Source organism: Barbus barbus, assembly GCF_936440315.1.
Source record: "Barbus barbus genome assembly, chromosome: 37".
Lineage (NCBI taxonomy): Eukaryota > Metazoa > Chordata > Actinopteri > Cypriniformes > Cyprinidae > Barbus > Barbus barbus.
In genome coordinates, this window is record NC_136715.1 from 21524444 (window position 1) to 21550414 (window position 25971).

Here is a 25971-nt window from a genome sequence, read left to right on the forward strand (position 1 = left end):
GGCATTCATCCGTCTCTCTCTCTTCATTTCAGTCTCGTTTAAGAACATTTACACCCAGGGTGGAAGTCAGTCGAGCCAGGCTTCACCATGTCTGCAGTGAAAGTAATGCTGTGGATGTGTGTGTGTATTTGTGTGATTCTTACTGCTAAAGCTCAAAACACTATGACCGACAGAGATCAAAACAATAATTCAGCAAAACAGGTAAGGTTTTTCGGTTTCTCAAGTCTATATCAAGAGCACAGTGCTGGTAAGAGTGTCATTTGAGTGTCACTGTAGAGTGAATGTAGAATGCCTTGAACACCAAATATCTTGGGATAGTTTCTCCATTAGTGTTCCATGTAATTTTAAACATGCTGAAATCATGTGAAAGTACTTCACAGCAGTGACATTTTGGGTCATTTAACTGTTAAGCAAAATCTGATTAGAAAATTAAACAATGTTATCAAAAGTATGACTGACATACTCCTTTGAACAAGACTGTCATCAGGGAGGGACAGCTGGGAATCTTGTCTTGGAACAACACACTGAGGTCCACAATCTGATACATGTGACCAAAAAAATTAAAATAATAATAATATGCTAAAAAGTCCTGTTCACACCAATACGTATGCTGTATGAAAAAAAATTGCACACAGGCTGAATGAAAAAGTAAATTCACTCTCTGACAGTAGGTGGCGTTTATCCACCTTGTTTTTCAATACGGAAGTAATAGACTAAAGTAATACAGCTAAAATAACTAAAAGCAGCTGACACCAGAAGTCTTAAGAATGTTAAGAATGTCAAAAGTTAAGAAAGAAAGAGGCAGGCAGAAGAAAAGCATTGTCTGTTTATGCATTAAAAATATGGTGGACAGATGTTTTCAAACAGCCATTCATATTTTTGTATTTGCTATGGTGTTGATCAAGAGTACTGAGACTAGAGAGCCGGTTCCGAATTTTTCCTATTTATTATCGCTTGGCAAAACAGCCTGTTCGTGACTGCCACCAAGTATTAGTTTTTTCCATCCGCCGCACATCTGGGCACATGACCATAAGTGTGCATTTATGGCTAACTTTTCAGTGCAATGGAAAAGAGTAAACATGTGAATAAGCATGTAAGCATGTGAATTTTCATGTCAGTTTGAACAGTCACACTGAAGTTTGACACCGAACATTCATCCTGGTGTAAAAAGGCCTAATCACCTCTTGGTCTTAAATCACATGCCACACTATTTTGAATTATGCAAACAAGAAGTGGTGAATATGGCTTTGCAAAGTCATAAAAATTAATAGTTCAGCCGTGAAACTCTACTTGCATTCTAACTGGTTTATTCAAGTCAATGTTTCCAGCCAGTCGGATTCATGTACTCATTACCGTTTACCTGCATAACCAGGACGTAGTCAATTAATGCTATGTCTGTGCACAATGCCTGTCCTCATCTTAGCCTCCTCCTCCCCAGCACCACCTGTCTGTGCAAGGATCTTGCTTTTTCTAGCAGCAGCATGTTTCTTTTTAATCATAAGATCCGAGCATTTAGCAGAAACAAGTTTACTTGCTGTGTGTCACGAATCCTGGCCATGAACTCGCATTAACTCACCACCAGAGGTCCCTCGCTCACCACATGAACTCTTGCACTACACTACTGTTGCACGCCACCTCAGACTACAATTCCTATCATGCTTCATACCTGGGACTGATTGAACTCCACACCTGCATCTCATTAACACACACACATAAAAGCCATTCACACACAGCACCTCATTGCAAAGTCTTGATTTGCCCTGGCTGTCATTTCTGAGCGTTATTACCCGTGTTTTGTTTTGCACCTCTCGAACTTGGACTGTGTTACGTTGCTGATTATTCTCTGCCTGCCCCGACTTGGATTTGTTTATTGGACTTTTGATTCTCGCTGTCTCTGCCTTGCCTCTATTGCTCAGTTTGCTGGTGATTGACCCGCCTGTTTGACCATTCTTAATAAAAGCTGCAAATGGATCCAACCCAGTCTGGTCTTTCGCAACACTGTGCAGCAGCAGTGTAGCAGATATAGTCCGCAAAAACCAAACCTATGCACATTTTATTTAGGTTAATAAAGATTTTACAATCTATCCTGAGAGTCGTCATAACTACAGTTATAAAATACAAATTTAACATGCAGCACTGAAATAAAAAATCTTTTAGGATGTTGAGGATATCATCCATTATTAAAGAAAATAATTTGTTCTGAAGCTTTGACCATATATTAAATATAAGTTCAATATAACTATTACTGTACAATAGATTCTCTAACTTTCTCTTACTATCTATCAGTCTCTCTCTCAGATAGAAGTGCAAAGTATGCAAGTGGACTGCAAGGTCGCATCTCGTTTTGCTCACACTGTCATGACCACCAAAGCCCTGAACACAGCCAATGCATCACAGGAAGTGTTCTTTGAGGTGGACTTACCAAAAACAGCCTTCATCACCAACTTTACCATGTTAGTCCTCCTTTCATTGCACAAGCTATAAATATAGATATTACACTCTCAATCTTTTTCTTGCATGCCCAAAACCAACAAGTGCCTCTTGAAATATTTTGTGTTTGTTTTTTTAGAGAGATTGAGGGCAGGATATATGTCAGCGAGGTGAAGGAAAAAGAGCAGGCCAAGCAGCAGTATGAGAACGCTGTGTCATCCGGCCAAACTGCTGGCCTGGTTAAGTAAGTACAGGCCATTGGCAAAGCTTTGGAATGCTGACAGAGTACACATTTGCTTTTCGGTATTTGCTAATCTCACTTATCAGAAATGAGAGTTGTTTTTGCCTTTCAGGGCTTCGGGAAGGAACATGGAGAAGTTTTCTGTGTCTGTGAACATCGCACCCCAGAGCCGGGTCACATTTACTCTTACTTACGAAGAGCTGCTGCAACGCCGTCTTGGCAGCTATGAGATCATGATAGGTGTCCGACCGAAACAGTTGGTTCAGAATTTTGAGGTCCATCATTAGTTTCTCTCTCAAACTCATTCATTGCACATATTCAGTTGAAATATTTAAATATTGGACGCTATGTTATATCGGCCGTGTCTCTCATCCACAGATTATGGTAAATATCTATGAACCTAATGGAATTTTGTTTGTGGACGTCAACGGGACATTCATCACCAATGAACTGCTCCCTTTAGTGAAGAAAACTGTCACTGATAAAAAGGTTAATATGAAAGTTTCCAATCTCCTAACATTGGTTAATTAAAATGAAAGCATGTTTAGTCAAAACAAAACAAAAAGTCAAATCAATCAATCAATCAATCAATCAATCAGTCTAACTATTTCTTGTAATCACAAACATCTCAAAATTGTGAGTTTATATCTTGCAATTGCAACTTAATATTTCACAAATGACTACTGTGACTGGCATAGATAATTTCTCAAATTGTGATTTCATATGTTTTGTTTTTATTTCTTATAATTGCACCTTTATGTCACAAGTCTGAGTATGTTTTTATATCTTATAACTGCAACTTTTAATTGCACATTTATATCTCAAACCTGAAACTTAAATTCTTACAAAAAAGTACAGTTTAATCTCATTTACCTAATAATCTTCTAACACTGGTTAATTGATATGGACGCCTTTTTATATCTTAATAAAACAAAGCAAAAAGCCAAACCAAACTAAATAAAATAAATAACATACATAACAAATAGCATACATATACAACATAAATAACAAATAGCATACATATACACATAATTTGAATTAAAAGGCACTTCCCGCTATGCTTGTAACATTGATCCTCTATGATCCTCCTCAGGCACATGTGTACTTCTCTCCTACACTGGATCAGCAAAAGACATGCTCAGACTGCAAAGAAACATTAATTGATGGAGATTTATTCATCAGATATGATGTGAACCACCCACAGGACATAGGTGAAATTCAGGTACAGTATCAACAAAGCCTGTTCTCATTATGAATTTGTTACTAATCATGCCTTATTCGAATGTTCTCGTGTTTCTGTTTCAGATCAAAAATGGCTACTTTGTACACTTTTTTGCCCCAGATGATTTGCCACAAATACCTAAAAATGTGGTATTTGTGATAGACCGAAGTGGATCCATGGAGGGAGAGAAGATGAAACAGGTGAGTCAAATGAACACTTTGCTATACTCTCCTCCTAGTTTGTACATTTGAATCATCTGCTGATTATCTGTTGGTAGACTCGAGAAGCTCTGATGACTATATTAAGTGACCTGCATGAAGATGATTACTTTGGGCTGGTCACATTTGATGACACTATAGAGTCATGGAGACCATTTCTTAGCAAAGCTACACCAGAGAATGTGACAGAAGGAAAAGAATTTGTCAAGACTATTGAAGCGAGAGACAGTAAGTATGAAGTGAAATAAAAGGACTCTAAATTCTGCACAAGGTTGAAATCATAGCCTAGCTGGAAGGACTATTGAGCCATGGTTCTCAAGTAACCCAGTACAGCAAGTCTTTATTTTGCAGTAAATTACTGGTTTTAAGTTTTACTGATGCTGTATTAAACATTCTCTCATATTTTTCCATTAGTGACTGATATAAACAACGGCCTTTTGTATGCGGTGGACATGCTTACCTCAGAAAAAAGTGACTCTTTCCCAGATATGTCCATGATCATTCTACTCACTGATGGCCGACCCAGCTCTGGTGTGTATTGGCTTTGTAGAATACAAAACTTTTTTTAAATACTTTTTTCTTTGGTAATAATTATTAATAAATTAATGTTGTCTTTGTTGGGCATTCAATAGGCTTTAGAATAGGAGTTTTCAAACTGTGTACAAGAGAGTGTGATGGCTTCATAGAAAAAACAATCAGGGTAAAATAGATGTAATAAATATATAATAGATATAATAGTTAGTTTTGCAGCACCTTACATATAAGCACACATTTTTAAGATTCCACGTCAAGTTAAAAGTTGTTCAACTCTGCGCTAGAATTCAACTTTGCGAAATAAATTTATATGATTCTTGTGTGATGCAAATTTTTTAAGGCATTGTAAACAGACAGGACTAAACATCTAATATATTCAAATAAAAGTCTAAATGTAGTTGGAAAACTAAATTGGAAAACTTGAGCCTTATGCAGTGACATATTGAAAACACATATTGTTTTTTGCTTGAAATGTATTTTAATCTTCAATATATTTTAGCTTTTAATTTTTAAAAGCTATTTAGTTGAAAAATATTGAAAAATTAGTTGAAAAATTGACTGCACACTATTGTTTTAATTTATTTCAATTTGTTATATTTCAAGCAATTCTTTCATCATTTACTCACCCTCTAGTTGTCCCAAACCTGTATGAGTTTCTTTCTTCTGTTAAACATAATGGCAGATGTTTTGAAGAATGTGGGTAACCAAGTTATTTTTGGTCCCCATCGATGTCCACAGTACGAAAAAAAAAAAAAAAAAAATACAACCCGAATTTTAAATTTGAATAAAATGAAAACTAAAAGCCTTTCAAATCACATGAACCAATATATTATTCACAATAGAACATAGATATCATAAGAAATGTTTAAACTGAGAAATTTTACCATTTTATGCCCAAAATGAGCTCATTTCAAATTTGATACCTGCTACAGGTCTCAAAATAGTTGGGACGAGGGCATGTTTACTATGGTGTAGCATCTCCTCTTCTTTTCAAAACATTTTGAAGGCGTCTGGGCATCGAGGTTATGAGTTTCTGGAGTTTTGGTGTTGGTCCCATTCTTGCCTGATATAGGTTTCCAGCTGCTGAAGAGTTTGTGGTCGTCTTTGACGTATTTTTCATTTAATGATGCACCAAATGTTCTCTATAGGTGAAAGATCTGGACTGCAGGCAGGACAATTCAGCACCCGGACTCTTCTACTACGAAGCCATACTGTTGTAATAGCTGCAGTATGTGGTTTTGCATTGTCCTGCTGAAATAGACATCATCTGGAGGGGAGCATATGTTGCTCTAAAACCTTTATATACCTTTCAGTATTCCTAGTGCCTTCCAAAACATGCAAGCTGCCCATACTATATGCATTTACACTCACTGGTCATTTTATTAGGTACACCTTCCTAGTATCGGGTTGGACTCACTTTTGCCTTCAGAACTGACTTAATTCTTCGTGGCATAGATTCAGCAAGGTGTTGGAAACATTCTTCAGATATTTTGGTCCATATTGACATGATAGCATCATGCAGTTGCTTCAGATTTGTCAGCTGCACATCCATGATGCGAATCTCCCATTCCACCACATCCCAAAGGTGCTCTATTGGATTGAGATCTGGTGACTGTGGAGGCCATTTGAGTAAAGTGAACTCATTGTCACGTTCAAGAAACCAGTCTGCGATGATTTGAGCTTTGTGACATGGTGCATTATCCTGCTGGAAGTAGCCATCAGAAAATGGGTACACTGTAGTCATAAAGGGATGGACGTGGTCAGCAACAATACTCAGGTAGGCTGTGGCATTTAAACAATGCTCAATTGGTACTAAGGGGCCCAAAGTGTGCCAAGAAAACATCCCCCACACCATAACACCACCACCACCAGCCTGAACTGTTGAGACAAGGCAGGATGGATCCATGCTTTCATGTTTTACGCCAAATTCTGACCATCTACCATCTGAATGTTGCAGCAGAAATCAAGACTCATCAGACCAGGCAACGTTTTTCCAATCTTCTATTCTGAGCCTGTGCGAATTGTAGCCTCCGTTTCCTGTTCTTAGCTGACAGGTGCGGCACCCGGTGTGGTCTTCTGCTGCTGTAGCCCATCTGCTTCAGGGTTCGATGTGTTGTGCATTCAGAGATGATATTCTGCATACCTTGGTTGTAACGAGTGGTTATTTGAGTTACAGTTGCCTTTCTATCACCTTTAACCAGTCTGCCTATTCTCCTCTGACCTCTGACATCAACAACGCATTTTCGTCCACACAACTGCCGCTTATTGGTTATTCTCTCTTTTTCGGACCATTCTCTGTAAACCCTAAAGATGGTTGTGCGTCTGGCACCAACAACCATTTCACGCTCAAAGTCACTTAAATCCCCTTTCTTCCCCATTCTGATGCTCAGTTTGAACTTTAGCAAGTCGTTTTCCCCACATCTAAATGCCTAAATGCAGAGCAGGCCCAAGCAATAAGCGAACAATGCCGCTGGTTAGGGCCCCCTTGGCCACCAGAGGGCCCCCAAGTACATGTTTATTTTATTTTATTTTATTTTAATTCGTGATATGTCAATGTACAGTGGTAATTATGCGAAAGCACAATATTAAATAATTAAATAATCTATACATATAATTTTATGATTTCCATAGCGACGTGTCTTGCAGGCACAATAATGATCATGTTGATTCGGATTCTGTCGGATTAACATATCACGTAAATTGACATATTTCTCCCGAAATACATGAAAGTAATTGGTGACCAGTTAGCTGGGAGAAAAACAGAGTAAACTTTACAGTAACCTACACAATGCGTATTTGATAGGAATAAAACACGCAGTCATAATTGAAACAGCAAATAGACTTCTTAAAATATTGCCGCTTTCCATAGAAATCAGTGTGTAGCCTATTTAGCAAACTAAATGTATTTTTTACTTAACTGAAGTGTATTTAAATGTCTGAAATCTAAAATAAACTGTATTCGGCTGAAAACACTGAACAGTTATGAAATATGAAAAGCACTAAGCGCGGCCTTCTTTTTTCTTTTTTCTGAACTCACCATAGTTGCTTTTGGGAAACGCACCTCTGATCAGATCAGACCAGTTCAGTTAATTGTGAATAACATATCGGCTCATGTGATTTGAAAGTCTTTTAGTTTTCATTTTATTCATATTGAAAAAAACATCCCAACATTTCTGGAATTCGGGTTGTAATATGGAGGTCACTGGGGACCAGAAACTGGAAGAACAGAAGAAACAAACTCTTACTGGTTTGGAACAACTAAGTAAATGATTTTTTATTTTTGGGTGAACTATCCCTTTAACTAGTCAAGCAGAAATCAACATCCTGGACTTTGAAAGCCAAAGTATATAAAATGCTAAATGCATAAAAAATAAGTACTGTATAAAGTCGCCAGCTAAATGTTATAATAAAATCAGGTTACCTAAGCACTAATAAAAGGTTATATATTAAATTTGGGAAACAATAAAGTTCTTTACAATTTTAAACAGTTTAAGACAATATATAATTGCCTTTTTATTTTAAGAAAGGTATCCCTTATAAGGGGGATCATTATATTTCAGGTCCATGGCAATAAAAAGTTTAAAAACTTCTGCTTTATAAAATCCAAACCTTAAGTTATACTGATTTAACAGTCTGCAATGAATAATGTGTGTTTAAGGCCAGCAAGATCTATCCAAAATCCAAGAAAATGTCCGTAATGCTATTAATGGAAGCATGAGTCTCTTTTGTTTGGGATTTGGCTATGATGTGGACTACAGCCTTCTTGACACATTGGCCAAGCAGAATGATGGACTCGCTCGAAGAGTCTATGAGGCCTCCGATGCTGCCCTTCAACTACAGGTATTCTACAATATTATATATTCAATAAATATATTTAATAAATGTAACCTGATCCAGATTGTATCCAGGTCCTGAATGATTTTCTATGTCTATAGGGTTTTTATGATGAGGTGGCTACTCCACTTCTCTTAGAGGTGAATCTCAATTATCCTGGCAACGCTGTAACTGACTTGACACAAAGTCACTTTAGACAGTTCTTCAAAGGCTCTGAGATTGTTGTATCTGGACGTCTACAAGAATTTGAGACCAACACCTTTCAGACTGGAGTATCAGCAAATGGGGTAAGGGAAGCAAACTATTAGCTATTAAATAAAAATCAGTTTGATTGTACTGTTTCATGCGTGCCATACACCTTATTTCAGTTGGGAGACCAGTTTGTGGTTGAGGGTCTAGTGATTGCTGAAGAGTGGGACAGTGTGTTTCCTGATCAGGAGTACATCTTTGGGGATTTCATAGAGCGACTATGGGCATATCTGACCATCCAGCAGCTCTTGGATAAAAGGTCAAACATGCACTCCAATATTTCTAATATTACCTGAGAATGACAAAAATTATACTGTTTTCAATAACATGTGTTAACAGAGAGAAATGCTCCCCAGAAGACAAGGAGAACATCACAGCTCAAGCTCTAGATCTTTCTCTGAGATATAACTTTGTCACGCCGCTTACCTCCATGGTGGTCACCAAACCAGAGACTGAAGATGAAGATGAAACACTTATTGCTGACAAGCTGACTGAAGGTTCTTACAGTTTTTTAATGAGATGAAAATTCTGTCATCATTTACTTACCCTTATGTTGTTCCAAACCTCCCAGCAGGTACACAACAGGCACACAACTTCATAAGACGTTGATATTTGGTTAAATTTCGTTTGTGACGTCAGGTGACCAAAATTAAATGTAAATTCAACATCTAATGTCAATGTTAAATTAATGTCCAATACCGACGTCAGCTGATGTTAATTTTTTTTTGTTTTTAGGTTGTGTAACCAAAATCCAACGTTAAGTCAGCGTCAAATTGACGTCAACCTGATTTTCATTTTCAAAGAAAATGCTAAGTCTGTCCGACGTCATGTCCAACGTCAACCTGACGTTACATATACGTCTGGTGCCTGCTGGGAGCTGTATGACTTTCTTTTCTAGATTTCTACCAATTTCCACTAAATTGGAACAACTAATACAGTTTAATTGTGTGGAATTTAGTGGATGTGTATTTGAATTTACTAAAGTGTAACTATTGCAAGGATACTTCAGGCTATAAAGGGCAGAGGAGGTCCATTGTCCATTATCAATGATGTAGAGATTCATGAAGCACTAGCTACTAGAAGTCACTTTCAAACTAAGTAGGTTTATTGCTGTGTTCAAGCTATGATGTGAAATCCATGCAAGGAAATTTTCACCTCATGCATCCATCACACGGAATTGCGCACACACTTGGATTTGAATTATGCAGTTTAATGTCTCAGTGTACTTTGAAATAAAGCATAAAACACAAAACAACTAGAACTTTTTAAAAGTACCTTTTCAAGTAGTCCACTGACAGTGCTTCATGTCCAAGGCAAGCCTCTTTTTGTAATTCAGAAAATGGAGGTGTTCTAAACTTTAGACAGGTAGTGTATATGCAGCTCACAGGTAGGTAAATCAAAAGATGATGGCACAATTATTTCCAAATGTAACCCTGACAAATCTCACCAACTTCAACAAATCCATAAATCTAGTAAACCTACCTGTGTTTCCTTGTGGGGTGATAGAAACCTATACCTCCAACTCCCAGAAGTTGAAATGCACATCCATTGTATTTTGTAGAAGCCACTGACAATATTTTTCAATGGAAAAAACAATATTCAAATAATGAGTTCTTTGGGCTTGAATTTTATAATTATTATGCTGATGGCCCAAAAATGTGACCGACTGAAGAGGGGCTAGTGTGACAACTTAACACTGTGTTCTTTTGATTCACAGATCAGCGAGAGGAAACAACAGAACCTGGTAAGAACATTAAGAAGTGTCTTATATTAAATGTGTTACAAAATCTCTGGAATGAACACTCTATGTCTCTATCTCACAACTACACAACTACGTGAAGATATAAGTGCCTATGGTCAACCTCAAATGCCTGGCATTGCTTACCTAAGCCAACAACGAAAAACCCAAAAGCCACTCTCCTCCTATTTTGGTGAGATGTCTTTTTTTTTTTTTTTTTTTGTAGTTTGAATACATTTTAAAGATAACTTTTACAGTAAAGAAAAATATCTGACATGTTACTCATGAGTTTTACTCTTGTTGTCTTGAAGTTGATGGAGATCCACACTTCATCATTGAGCTGCCAGATCAGAATGATGCTCTGTGCTTCAACATTGATCACAAACCTGGTACCATCTTCAACCTGGTTAGAGACCCACTTACAGGTGATTCATTCTGTCAAAAAAAAAAAAGACAAAAAGTTTAGTTGTGGGTAATTGTGATTAGGTTTATTCTCTTTCTTCTCATATTTAATCATATTCAGGCATTGTAGTGAATGGCCAGATCATTGGAGATAAAAAGATCATTCCAGGGAGCAAGATGCACACCTATTTTGGGCACTTTGGGATCGTTCATGAGAAGTTTGGCATCAGATTGATGGTGAGCACAAAGGAGATCTTAGTGTCTGAAAAGGGAAAACAGGCAAAATTCTCATGGACTAACAACAAGACTTTAGAAGGACAGAAGTAAGTGAAAGAAATACATTTATATTAAACGGTGATTAAAGGGGTCATCGGATGCGACATGCGCTATTACAAGTTGTTTGAGCCGCTGAAGACACAGTGGATTACTTTTGTTTTTGAAGGGAATGCTCCTACCTAAATCTTTGCACGAATCAGTCGTGATCCAGCTTCACCTCCGGAAGAAGTGAGTGTAAGGTTTTTAATGAATCTTTGCAAAAACCTGTCCTAATAATGTGCAGGTTAGCAAGTCTCACAATGAATGTGGCTAAAGTTTACTGTCACAGAGCGCGGCTCGGAAGAGAGGGCCGGGGTGAGCAGAGCTATTTTTGACAGGGTAAAAGCTGTGTTGTTTTACACTACCATTGAGAAATTTTAACCAAACTATGTTACAGACTTTTCATTAAGACCCTAAAGAATCATATCAACTTGTGGAAAATGGGCATCCGATGACCCCTTTAAGGGATAGTTGAAAAGTTGAAAAAAATGAAAACTGAAATTAACAAAAATGTATATGGGTTTAGAAAATAATTTCGCATTTTGCATGAATTCTTCTTCTCCGAGAATTCAATTTTGAGCATCCTCCATTTTTTTGCTTTCTCCAGCATGGATCTGCAGGTGATCGCAGATCGCAGTTTAACAGTGACCCTACGGAAATCAGTCAAGTTTCTTATTATCTTGCACAAAATATGGAAGATGCACCCGTATCATCAAGACTACCTCGGGTTCTACACCTTGGACTGTCACCTCTTTTCAAGCAATGTCCACGGCCTGCTCGGTAAAATGAGATGTTCTCAAATATTAGCAGGAGAACTGTACATAGATGAAACTTTGTTAAGACTTTTTACATTATACTGTGATTATTTGATTGTTCCAGATATAAATTTTATTACATTAATATTACAGATATTAATATTGTATAACAGATATTCATTCTGTGTTGATTGTGATACTTTTTTTTGACTCTTCAATCACCAAGAACCATGATTTCAGCTAAAAAAGAAGAAAAAGCTGTTTTACTGTTCTGCTGAAGAAAAAAGTGACCTAGATCTTTGATGGCCTGAGGGTAACAGCAAATTTTCATCTCTTTAACATCAGCTTTCTTGGGATTCTTTTTTACTGCAGGTCAGTTCTACCATGGGGTGAACTTTGAGGTCAGTGACTTGTTTCCAGGAAAGGACCCTGATAAACAAGATGCCAACATGTTTGTGAAAGGAAACATGCTCACAGTTACCAGGTGAATGAAGACGAACATAAAATGCATTGTTGAATTCACACCTCAAGAGAGACAGAAAATTCATTAGGTTTTTCATTCAATCCCACATGACTCCAGGGGCTGGAAGAGAGATTTCAGACAGGACGTGAAGAATGGAGAAAATGTGCCCTGCTGGTTTATTCACAATAACGGCACCGGGCTCCTCGATGGAGTTCACACAGACTACATCGTCTCTGGTCTCTTCAAAACAATATAGACAACATCTGTCACTCAACCGACCTTTGCACTACACACAAAGTACATGTTAGCTTTCATGTAGTCTTAAGTATATAAGATGTGATGGGTTTATTTGGATATAATGCGAAATCTGACAAAGCTGGTTTACAACGCTGTTAATGATAGTAGTTTTTTTTACATATATATACTGGCATTCAGTGACTACAAAATAAACTGTCTGTCCAAACATGTCTTCTGTTTCCATCCTCCATCTTTACATCCAAATACTAACATGAACAGTACTTACTTGAGCAAGAACAATATATACACAAAAATACCATGGTGTGCATGTTCAGTACTGATCAACAATTTAGGAACAAAGATCACAAATCCCCACTCCCACTCAAATAACTATTTGCTCAAGTACAAAGTGTACGCAGTGATTTTAGAGAGTTCAGAAGTCCTGAATGTGATAGAGTAGATGGTTCATCATGTTCGCGGGGTGGATATTCTGCATCTTTGTGTGCATTTGTTTTTCTTCAGGGTCTTTTGAGACTCTGGTCGTCTCAAAGGGAAATGAACAATGGGTAGGTCTGGTTTTGTTGTCATTCACTCATGTTTTGCTGCACTAATGAAGTGGTTTATAGGCATTAACTCAGTAATATTTTGAGCTACAGTGTGCCTTCACGGTCAGTTAATATAATGAAACAGTTTATTTGAGCTGTTATATCACATTTGCAATCCTGCTGATATTTGCTTGTTGTAATGCTTAATGGAATGTTATTACCTAATCTTGTAGAGTCTTGCAGAATTAGAACTTACATGCAGTTGTCGGACACACCATAGTTGACAATTTATGCCACGGGCCAAATTTAAGTAAAATATTAAATAAATAAATATCATGCAAAAGGGGCACTTATCCAGTCCAAAAGCAGGCCAAAAGCACAACTTTGGCTGTATCTGTGCATGTGTCTTCAGACAGTAATGTATCCTTTTATGTCCCTCCAGGTCAGTGAGACCAGCATAACCAGACTCTTAAAGGTATTGCAACAATGTTGCTAAATGTCTGCTATGCCAATTGATTGTGTGAAGCAACTGCTCTCAACCAAGGGGGCCAGGGCTCTCTGGTGGGCCTCAGCAAAATTCCAAGTGGGCCTGATCCTTAAAGGAATAGTTCACCCAAAAAAGAAACTTTTGTCATCATTTACTCACCCTCATATTGTTCCAAACCTGTATAAGTTAACTTTTGTTAAATACAATAGAAGAATTTTGAAGAACCAAACAGTTGTTGGTCCCCATTGACTTCCACAATAGGTAAATAATATTATGGGGACCATCAATTGTTTGATTACCAGCACTCTTCAAAATATCTTCTTTTGTGTTCAGCATAAGAAAATAACTTACATAGGTTTGGAACAACATGAGGGTGAGTAAATGATGACAAAATTTCCATTTTGGGGTGAACTATCCCTTTAAGATAATTTATTTCTGTTTAAAAAAAAAAAAAAAAACACACAAAGAGAGACCTTTCGAGTCAAAATGGTTCAAAACCACTGATGTACAGTATTGAAATTATATTCAAGAATTAGAAAAGTGTCAAATAATACACAAAACATAGGATATTTTTTTGTCTGTTAACTTTAATATGCAAAATCTTTTACATCTAAACCATTTTTTTGTCGCCATCTAAAAAAAATGTTTAATTGTCTCCTCACAGAAGCGAAGCGTGAGCAGTGCTGAGGTGGGAACTCCATTACATTTCACACACGTTTGTCTGTCAAGACTTTGGGCTTTAAAAGTTTATTAGAAATGAATATGGGCAATTCCTGGGTTATTTTTGCCTTATCTCATCCTTAAAAAAAACTTGTTGGCTGAATGGGCTGAATGAAAGATTCAGTTCATTTAAACATTTTTTTATTTATTTTATGAAATTGATGTATTACAAATTTAAACATTAAATGTGTTTTAATTCATATTAATATATTTTACCTGAATAAAATCAGTTCAGTAATAGTATCGGTTGTTTGACGTATCTGACACTGACCTAACAAGCTCAACCTCTGTCCTGAAATGACCACAGTAAGTCAATAGAAGTAATCACAGCTGCAAAGTGTTTGTATTCCAGCCTTTCCCTGAAAGTGTTGTGGAGAATTAATGATTTATTGAGCATGAGCTTTCCAAAACTTTCCAGATTTTGAAACGGATTGAAAATGCTTTTGTTGCAATAAAACGTTTTGGTAACACTTTATTTTAAGGTGTTCTTGTTACACATTTTACAAGTACTTACTATTATAATAATAATATATTATGCATATTGAATGAATGATGCATTTATATAGCGCTTTATTGTGTATTGCTGTACACCCAAAGCGCTTTACAATCATGTGGGGGGGTCTCTCCTCAACCACCACCAGTGTGCAGCATCCACTTGGATGATGCGACGGCAGCCACAGTACAACGGCGCCAGTGCGCTCACCACACACCAGCTACAGGTGGAGAGGAGAGAGAGTCATTGAGCCAATCAAGTGTATGGGGATTATTAGGAGGCCATGATAGACAAGAGCCAGTAGAGGGAATTTGGCCAGGACACAGTTAGACAGCAATAGATCAGTGACACTCTTTATTTGCCTCCATGTGTTTTTGTTCTCTCTGTCTTTCAGATAGAGGTGCAGAGCATAAAGGTGGACTGCAAGGTGACATCACGTTTTGCCCACACAGTCATGACCACTAAAGCTCTCAATAAGGCCAACGTCTCCCAGGAAGTGTCCTTTGAGGTGGATCTACCCAAGAAATCCTTCATCACCAACTTCAGCATGTCAGTCCTTCTCCATCTGATTCAGTTTAAAATCAGAGGGACTCAGTTTCAAAAATGATTGCAGCAGGTTGTGACACATTTTTGGGATTTTCAGGGAAATTGACGGCAAGACATACACAGGTGTGGTGAAGGAAAAAGAGAAGGCCAAGCAGCAGTATCAGAAGGCCGTGTCATCTGGCCAGACTGCTGGTTTAGTCAAGTGAGAAGAGGAAAACAGGGAATCAAGTGAACTTTAAACTGTTTGTTGTTAATGTACTACTAACTAACTGGTATTCTGGTGTTCCAGGGCTTCTGGTAGAAAAATGGAGAAGTTTTCTGTTACTGTGAATGTCGCAGCAGACAGCAGTGTCATATTTATTCTCACCCATGAGGAGCTTCTTCAGCGACATTTTGGCAAATATGAGCTCATGATCAGTGTCAAACCAAAACAGCTGGTCCAGCACTTTGAGGTTCATTATTAACCACAGCAGATTTTATAACATCATGATTGAGAAGCCACATTTAATTTAAAAAATCATTTGTCAATAAGTGTACTGCAAAAAACGTGAAAAAACTAATGGTGGTATTTTAATTTGTACATTAAAATTTCAACTTAAACTCTTTATGGTAAAAGACTACTTCACCCAAAAATGAACAATTTACTCTCCGTCAGGCCATCCAAGATGTAGATGAGTTTGTTCCGTCATTGGAACAGATTTGGAAAAATTCAGCATTGCATCACTTGCTCAGCAATGGATCCTCTGCAGTGAATGGGTGCCGTCAGAATGAGAGTCCAAACAGCTGATACATTTGAGAAAGTAATATTATTGACAGTACTTTAGCCAGAAGCAATGTTCTGAAGTTAAAAACTTTTTGATGGATTTATTAGAAACATGCAGCTTTACGTAAATTAATGGACTGGAGTGGTGTGGATTATTGTGATCTGTTTGGACTCTCATTCTGACGGCACCCATTCACTGCAGAGGATCCATTGCTGAGCAAGAGATGTAATGCTGAATTTCTCCAAATCTGCTCTGATTAAGAAACAAACTCATCTTCATCTTGGATGGTCTGAGGGTGAGAATTTTCAGCAAATTAAAATTTTTGGGTGAACTACTCCTTTCAAAATGTAAAAATGTATAATATTCATGGACATGTTATTTGCCAACAACCCGCCTATCTATGTGATTATATACTGTAGATATATAATGCATGTCATTGTTAAAACATCTTTCCACAATAAAAAAAATATACTAAAGACAATATTTAGAATTTTAAGAGTAATAATTACTCTCATACTATGAATGAACACCTCTTATTTAAACAATAAATGACTTGTTGGCTCGAATTCATATTATGCATATTAAATGCAAAATTATCAAAAGAAAGGTAAATAAAATAACCATAATCTGTCGTGTCTCTCATCCACAGATTGTAGCAGATATTTTTGAACCTCAGGGAATTGCATTTGTGGACGCCTACGGTACATTCATCACCAATGAACTGCTCCCTTTAGTAGAGAAAACTGTCACTGACAAGAAGGTGATGATTGAAATATCTTTGCATGGACGAATAGCACTGATACCAATATAAAACACTATTAGTAAATAATGCTAGTAACTAAGAAGGTATTTAATCCATCCAAGTGTACACACAGTAGTGAACGTACACCCGGAGCAGTGGGCAGCCATTGCTGCGGCGCCCAGGGAGCAGTTGGGGGTTCAGTGCCTTGCTCAAGAGTCTCACCTCAGTCATGGCATTGAGGGTGGAGAGACTGTTGGTTATTCACTCCCCCCACCTATAACCCCTGCTGGACCTGAGACTCGAACCCACGACCTTTGGGTTATAAGTCCGACTCTCTATCCATTAGACCACAACTGCCCTTTGATGGTAATAATGATTACAATTTGATCTTTGTTCAGGCCCATGTGTCCTTCTCTCCAACACTGGATCAACAGAGGAAATGCATTGAATGTGACGGGACACTCATCGATGGAGATTTCTTCATTAAGTATGATGTCAACCGTGCTCATGACATCGGTGATATCCAGGTCAGATTTCATTAGGATGATAAAGACATGCCTGATAAAGACATGGCAAATGAACAAATGAAAAGGATACTTTTCTGTGGCTTGCTAGTTAACACATGCTATGTTAAAGTTTGAATTTGTTCATCTATTCTACAAATTATTTATTGGGAAAGCGCAAAGAGTAAGACGTAAATAATATGTTTATCATCTACAGATTGTAAATGGATACTTTGTGCATTTTTTCGCACCGGCTAATCTTCCAAGGGTACCAAAAATGGTTGTTTTTGTGATAGACAACAGCTACTCTATGGTGGGAAATAAAATGGAACAGGTGAGTTACGATGTCTGTTCAATGAGAAAAGACTGTTTTCAATTTTAGATTGTCAGTACTTTGGATGTTTGACTGTGTTTGTTGTCGAAATTAGACTAAAGAGGCTCTGGTTACCATTCTGGATGAACTCCCAGAGGAGGACTACTTTGCCATAATTGTATTTTCAAGTACCTTTGTTGTATGGCAGCCATATTTAAGCAAAGCAACACCGGAAAATGTGAAAGCTGCCCAGGAATATGTCAAAACAATTCAAGTTATTGGTGGTAAGTATGAATATGAAATATACAAGGAAGTGAATTTATCACTGAACAAATTATGAATGATTAATTGTATGCAATCCACGTGGAAACATCACATAAAGCAAGACAGTAATGCACAGTGATTAAGACAGAGCACACTGAGGGTTAAAAGCATTTTATTGCACATAACTCCTCCCTTAAAAAATTGGTGAAAGAATCCTAAAGCAGACAAAATATGTTTACTATCACTTTTCAATGTGCAAATGTTCACAGTAAAAATCTGGAATTCAATGTAAACATCTGGAAATTAGGACAAAATCACTTTTCTTTTTTAATTTATCAATAATCGAATACAAAAATTTGTGACATGAGCACTTTTGTTTTTACCTAAGGTACTGAATTGCATGATGCTGTCATACATGGTGTGAAGATGCTGTATGATGAGCAACGTAATGGTACAGCCCCAAAGAACATGGTACTGATGATCATTTTGCTGACTGATGGGGAACCAAATACATGTATGTATATTCACAAAACACTTGTTTCAAAAAGTTTTAAAATAATTTGTTACCCCCGCTGACTTTGAAATTTTTTGTTTAGTCAACTTGAAATTTTAAGTTACTCAATGTTAATTTAAGGGACAACTGAAATATTTTAGTTGACTAAACTAAACATTTTAAGTCAGCGGGGGTAACAAATTATTTTAAGTTGAAACAACTATTTTTTTATTTTATTTTACAGTGATTACAGCAGTTAGCTACAGCCCCCAAATTCGGCATTCAAGGAGTGCAGATATTTGCCCCAAACACAATGAAATATTTTACTTTTGTGAAACTTTGCTTGTTTTACTCTGACTGAGTCTGCGTGCTGCTTGATGACACACAATATTTCATAAATACGCTTCTCACTGTAAAAAGTGATAAGTTGACTTAACTTAAAAAAATGTTTAGGAAACCCGTTGCTTTAAAATGATTAAGTAATTAATAATAAAAAAGTATAAGTTAAGTGAATTGTCAAGTTCACTTAACTTTTTTTATTATTATTATTATTATTTACTTAATAATTTTAAGGCAACGGGTTTCCTAAATTCTTTTAAGTTAAGGCAGCATCACTTTTTACAGCGTACCAACAACCTTACTGTTTCCATGATTATCCTTGATGATCAACATTGACTAGGAGTATCCGTAAAGAAACATACAGGAAACAGCCCTAGTGTCATTTCCATTAACTTATTAAAGAACACCAGCTGTTATACTTTTTTTGATGTCTGTGATGGAATAATAAAACTTATTCATTTTTAGATGAGAGAACTCTTCCTGAGATGCAAGAGAGCATTCGTCACAACATTGATGGGAATATCACTCTGTTCAGTTTGGCTTTTGGTAATGATGCAAACTATGGCTTTTTGGATACTTTGAGCAAGCAGAACAATGGCATTGTTCGCAGGATTTACGAGGACTCTGATGCTCCACTTCAGCTAAAGGTAGCGAACTGAGCTAATGTTGTATCGGCTAAATAAATAGCCTTTGTACTGTATAAATTGGACCCTGTTGTTAATTTAGTTTGTAGTTCTTTTAACAAATTTGTGTATTTTAAATTACTGTAAATTAATAAAAAAATTATTAACTGTCACAACACATGTAGGAGCAAGGAGGCGTAGGAACTCTTCAAACATGTACTTTTATTGAGCCAAACTCAGGGACCGCTGGAGACATGGAATGACAATAGAATGACGATTAGACCAGACACAGAGGCAGGGAAACACAGGGCTTAAGAAGGGGAGACAAAACTAGATAATTAATAAAACAGGGCTGGGGACTAATAAACTAATAATGACATCAAACGAGGACAGGAACAGGGCACGAGAGGAGGGGAAGCACAAGACACCGAGACAAAGTCTGACAATAACTGAAATATATAGAAGCCTGTATCAGCTGTGGGATAAATAATAATAATAATAATAATAATAACTAAGGTAATTGTGATTTTTTTTCTCACAATTTGGAGAAAAAAGTTATAAACTGCGGGTTAACATCTTGCAAATCTGCCTTTTTACCTCACAACTGTGAAAAAAAATCAAAATTGTGAGATAAATTCCATGGCAGAAACAAGCTTCCATAGAAATATACCCAAATAAAATGGTTCAATTAAATTAAATAATTAAGTCAACTCAAAACCTTGCGAATTGGAATCGAATTGGGAAATGTGCATCCATAGCCAACCCTGATAATGATCCAGTCTAATGTAATTGTGATTAGACTTTAAATAAGATGTTGATCTTTTTAGTAATGCTGACTTTCAAGAAAATACTGCTAATGGTTTGCTAATGATTTGTTACCAAGGGATTTTATGAAGAAGTGTCAAGTCCTCTACTCTCAGAAGTGCATTTTCACTATCCAGAGAACACCGTTAACTCACTGACAAGAAGCCATTTTAAACAGCTGTACAATGGCTCTGAGATCATGGTTGCCGGCCGACTTAATGACTTAAATGAAATAGACAACTTTGCAATTGAAGTGTTCGCACAAGGGGTGAGTAAATACACTATCCTGTCACACGTATACATAGTTCATAGTGCCAGTATTTATAAGCAATTATAAATTTGGACATTGGGGGTTCAACGTATGAGCATAAAAGCATAATATCTCCATTTCGGTGTGAAAAAAAATAAATAAATAAAGATAAAATGCCTTTAGGATTACAAATAATTTAAGAGGAATGTGTAATTTCTGTGCCTCTAGCCATTGGTTGGTCAAACGAATAGCTCAACAAACAAATGGTTGAGCCATTGTTGCTATATCAGACTTACTTACCGTTTCTGCTGTATATTAAACTGGATAAGAGAGAATATTTAAATAGCATCATTTCAATTACATCACCAATGAATCCATAGATCATAGCCTCATTAATATCACTGGATTGTGTAATACTATTTTCAGTGAATTTACATCATTGACTTGAAAAACTAATCTCACTTTGTTTGTTTTGGCACAGCTCAAAAATAACTTTGAGCTGAAAGGCCAAGCAAATACTCAGAAGTGGGAAACCATATTTCCTGATGAAGAGTATATCTTTGGGGACTTTACTGAGCGTCTCTGGGCATATCTGACCATCCAGGAGCTCCTGGATAAGAAGTCTGTTTGAAAACGTTTTTGACAAATATCATTTGTCTGAATTATTTTTACTGATTTTAATTGGGCATTCATAATCTTTTAAAACAGAAGTTTTGAATCAATTATAATACAAACAATATTTTCTGACAGAGACAAGGGTACACCAGAGGAGAAAGTAAATGCCACTGATGAAGCTCTGTGCCTTTCGTTAAAGTACAACTTTGTTACACCGCTTACCTCCATGGTCGTCACTAAACCTGAAGATGAAACCAAAGACAATACATTTATTGCTGACAAGCTAACTGAAGGTATGACTAAACTGTCAAATAAAGCAAGCAGAAGTTTGGAAATGGCGCATAAAGACATAGTGTTCTCCATGAATTTGTAACTATATGACAAATTATATGTTATATGATACTCACTCTTTTCTCAACATTGATTCACAGAGGAACGCGGAAAGATACAAAAATATGGTAAGCCGCTCCTAAGATCCAAAAGCAAACAATAAATGGTGCTAATACATAAACATGCTGTGCTGTACTACTACCAAAACTCATGATCCCAATTGAGTTGGCCAAACAGTGATTAACTTTTTATAAATCGTGTCCTTGATGTCATGACCCAGGGAGACTGTAGTGGACATCGCAATTTTTAAAAGCTTTGCTTAAAGGTGCATTATAAGTGAATAGTGTTCATGAACGGCTGTTGGGGTAGTATTCCTACTTGAAACAGAGTAGAGATGTGGACCTGGGAACAGTTTTTGATACGTCACGACTTAACAACGTAATGTGAATGAGAGTTTCATTTACTTTTTTTCATATTTGAATTGTCATTTATTTTGTTCGATCATTGTCTTATTTGCAGGTTACACAGCCGTAGCGGCCAGCTACCCCAAGTACTCTGCACCCTCATATTATGGTAAATGTATACTGGGAATGTGAAATGTAGGTAAGCTTCATAAGTCACATCAGCAGTGCTGTTCTAACAATTTGCCAATGTAACAGTTGATGGAGATCCACACTTCATCATTGAGCTGCCACGTAAGAATGATGCTCTGTGCTTCAACATTGATGACAAACCTGGTACCATCTTCAACCTGGTTAGAGACCCACTTACAGGTGAGAACATAAAGGTTGCCCCTCCTGACATCGCAGATTCAGTAAATCTAACAGGATTATAGATTTAACTAGATGAGTAAAGTTTGTACCCTGGCCAGAGGAGAACTGGCCCCCCGACTGAGCCTGGTTTCTCCCAAGGTTTTTTTCTCCATTCTGTCACAGAGGGAGTTTTGGTTCCTTGCCGCTGTCGCCTCTGGCTTGCTCAGTTGGGGACACTTCATTTCTAGTGATTATCGTCAATTTGCTTTCACAGATACTATTTAAACTAAACTGAGCTATACAAAGACACCTCTGAATTCAATAATGAAATGCCTTTAACTGAAAATTGAGTGTTTAATCTTATTATTATACATTACTGACACTCTATCCTCCATAATATAAAGGCGACTTGACTTGACTTGTAAACACACTCTGATGTTGGCTTGAAAAAGCCTTGTTTAAAAGTTTTAAATAACTTTGAAAAGCTTGAAGTTTGAAGATTAGCATGATTAGCACATTGCTAGAATGTTTTAAGATGTTGCAAACATATTTTAACATGTTTTTGGCATGATTAACATGTTGCTAGCGTGATTTATCACGTTGCCACTATGTTTTAGCATGTTTTACAATGTTAGGTTTATCATGTTGCTACCATGTTTTAATATGTTTTATCATGTTGCTAGCATTATTTAGCATGTTTTACCATGTTGTACCATGATTTATCACATTGCTACCATGTTTTAACATGTTTTACCACATTTTTAGCATTATTTAGCATGTTTTACCATGTTGTACCATGATTTATCACATTGCTACCATGTTTTAACATGTTTTACCACATTGTTAGCATGATTTAACATGTTGCTACCATGTTTTCAACATCACTGTAAAAATGGACGGTGATTTTAACTGTTAAAAAAAATGAAAATGCTACAGTAAAAACCTGTTAAATGGTCAATGGTAAGTTCCCCTGCTATATACCGTGAAAAACTGTAATAGACATTTCAGACCGTAAAATACATTTTTTTTTGGAAGTGAAAAATATTTTAAATTTGATGTTTTTTTTCTTTGAAATAACTATGTTTCTTCTTAGTTTTTTATCAGTTATGTTTATTAGGGTTGTATGTTACATCTAATGTTGTTAACTTGATGTTTAATGCATATTTCACGAGTGTCAGCATGAAGGTGTTTAGTGTTTGTGTGAATGACATTGTGCACCTTCTACCGTATATACATATATATATATATATATATATTCATTAGTATTGGCCTTCTCAGGTTGTGGTGAGCTTTGGTTCATCATGTGAGTTTCTCATCACCAAATTATTTGAATGGTTATCAGTATAGGTACAAAACAGATTTCAGAACTTCAATAGGTCGTTATATTAACATTACATCAGTTAAAGAAATACGGTTTTTAAACCAGAATGGAATCCACAATGTTCTATAGTCTACAGTTCTAGAGTTTTATTTGGTTTCTTGGTGCTCCACAGGTATTGTGGTCAATGGCCAAACCATTGGAGATAAGAAAGTCTTCCCAGGAAGCAAGATGCACACCTATTTTGGGCGCTTTGGGGTTGTTCATGAGAAGTTTGGTATCAGAATCATGGTGAGTACAAAGGAGATCTCCGTGTCTGACAAGGGAACACAGGCAAAATTCTTCTGGACGGATACTGCCACAGTAAAAGGGGCCAAGTAAGATGCATAATATCATCATTTCACTTCATTCCTATCAAGTCATTATAAGCTAACTGAAATAACCCTTTCAAAAAGGAACGGGGGAAAGACTCATCATCCTGACAGAACTTTGTCCTTCTTTCTCCAGCATGGATCTGCAGGTGATCAAAGATCGCAGTTTAACAGTGACCTTAAGGAACTCAGTCAAGTTTCTTATTATCCTGCACAAAGTCTGGCAGAAACACCCGTATCATCAGGACTACCTCGGGTTCTACACCTTGGACAGTCACCTCTTTTCAAGCAATGTCCACGGCCTGCTTGGTAAAATCTCTGAAGAACTTACCACACTATATATGTCACGCTAACCCTCTTGGCCTCTTCATTTTTGAGTCACACTTGGTACCTTTGAAGCTTTAAAAAAAATTCCCAGGAAAATCACTGTAATATATTTTTGTTCAATAATATTTCTCAGGGGATTTTATGATACTAAGCAATATTTATAAACTTTTTATGAGCTATATTTGTCCATGGACTTTTATACCTTTTTATTTTCCTACCCTTTAACATATCCAAATAATATTTTGTGTTAAAATTAAAAACTTCAACACAAAAGTTTGAATTTTTGGAAAAAAAAATAAAAAAAAGAAGCAGAGATGGTTAAAGGAATATTCCAGGTTCAGTGTAAGTTAAGCTGCTCTACCTACTGTGGTATAATGTGAAATACCACAAAAATAATACCAACTCATCCCTCTTCTTCTTTAAAAACAACATGCATAAATGAAGGCTAGAGTGAAGCACTTACAATGAAAGGGGCCGATTTATGGAGGATTTTATAAAAGCACTTATATCGTCTCTTCTGTTAAAACATTTTATGTTATGTTCTAATGTTATTCAATTTTGTTGTTTATGGTGGTGTAGGGTTTGGTTATCATGGCAACAAATCTATAAAATTGGATATAAATTTAACACAGAAAAAATTTGTAATAAAATAAGTGATTTTTTTTTTTCACACTAAAATCATGTTACATTTTTTAACATAAAGTGTCTGTTCTACTGAAATAGTAAGTATTTTAATGTTTAGAAATTGGGCAATGTGTTTCACTGTAACCCAAAGGATAGACAAGTGGAAACATTTTGTGGTTATCAAATGCTGTCAATTTAACTCTTGATGAGTCTGAAATATTGCTTTCATATTGCATCAAGCAGCACGGTCTGTGATGGCTGATCTGTGTTCAACTCTCTTTAGGTCAGTTCTACCATGGATTGGAGTTTGAAGTGAGTGAACCATTTCCAGGAAAGGATCCAAACAAACCAGATGCCATAATGTTAGTGAAAGGACAAGAGCTTGTAGTTACCAGGTGAATTTAAGACACTGCACAGTTTGCCAGTTTGAACGTGAAAGGTCAATATTACTTTAATGCTGCATTATTCTGTGTCAACAGGGGTTGGCAGAAAGATTTCAGACAGGATGTGAAGAACGGAGAAAATGTGCCCTGCTGGTTTATTCACAATAACGGCACCGGGCTCCTCGATGGAGCTCACACAGAATATATCGTCTCCGGTCTCTTCAAGACAATCTGAGTCTGAAAGCCAGACAAAACAATGACTGACAGCTGTAAACAAACAGATGATAAGAGGAAGACTTAAGAGATGAAAATATGAACATGCCATTCTTAAAATTAGCCCATTAGCCAATATATTGATTTTTAAATACTCAATACATCAATACAGTGTCTCAGAGCAGCTTGGTTCACAGTAAATGCAGCAAACTCAATCTCTGAACGTGCTGTGAGTTTGACAATCATTTTCAGTGTGCTCCACTTATGCTTTATTGTCACATTTGTATAATTTCCAACATTTTGTGAAGAGATGATTATAACATTGCACTATATTTGTAATGCAAAACATCTGTAAACCTGTTGTCAAAAAAGTTCCACCAAAATAAAAGCTTGCCTCTCTAACTCTTTCAAGTGAAGGTAATTATGAAACATAAGTATTGTACTTTTACTACACAGTGTAAAGCAAAATAATGAATACAGTGATTATGTAAAACTATTTGTTTTATTACAATAG

General features: G+C 36.6%; 2 protein-coding genes across 2 annotated transcripts; both read left to right on the plus strand.

Moving 5' to 3' along the window:
- Window positions 1-13074, plus strand: LOC306856772 (inter-alpha-trypsin inhibitor heavy chain H3-like). The gene is made up of 20 exons (XM_079396228.1): window positions 1-201; window positions 2287-2453; window positions 2570-2674; window positions 2784-2946; window positions 3050-3160; window positions 3765-3893; window positions 3977-4093; window positions 4171-4339; window positions 4526-4642; window positions 8304-8485; window positions 8581-8766; window positions 8848-8987; window positions 9068-9225; window positions 10446-10472; window positions 10570-10659; window positions 10778-10891; window positions 10990-11191; window positions 11791-11963; window positions 12311-12422; window positions 12519-13074. Exons 1-20 carry the CDS (start codon window positions 88-90, stop codon window positions 12655-12657), a joined length of 2715 nt encoding a protein of 904 aa, XP_079252354.1. The 5' UTR covers window positions 1-87; the 3' UTR covers window positions 12658-13074.
- itih3a.1 (inter-alpha-trypsin inhibitor heavy chain 3a, tandem duplicate 1) lies at window positions 13054-25859 on the plus strand. Its single transcript, XM_079396227.1, has 22 exons — window positions 13054-13204; window positions 13626-13658; window positions 14335-14358; window positions 15278-15432; window positions 15527-15631; window positions 15719-15881; window positions 16843-16953; window positions 17334-17462; window positions 17656-17772; window positions 17867-18035; window positions 18404-18529; window positions 19313-19494; window positions 20354-20542; window positions 21006-21145; window positions 21275-21432; window positions 21571-21597; window positions 21989-22042; window positions 22129-22242; window positions 23715-23916; window positions 24047-24219; window positions 25145-25256; window positions 25341-25859. The coding sequence occupies exons 1-22, from the start codon at window positions 13109-13111 to the stop codon at window positions 25477-25479; spliced, it is 2718 nt and encodes a 905-aa protein (XP_079252353.1). The 5' UTR covers window positions 13054-13108; the 3' UTR covers window positions 25480-25859.
- The last annotated feature ends 112 nt before the right edge of the window (window positions 25860-25971 follow it).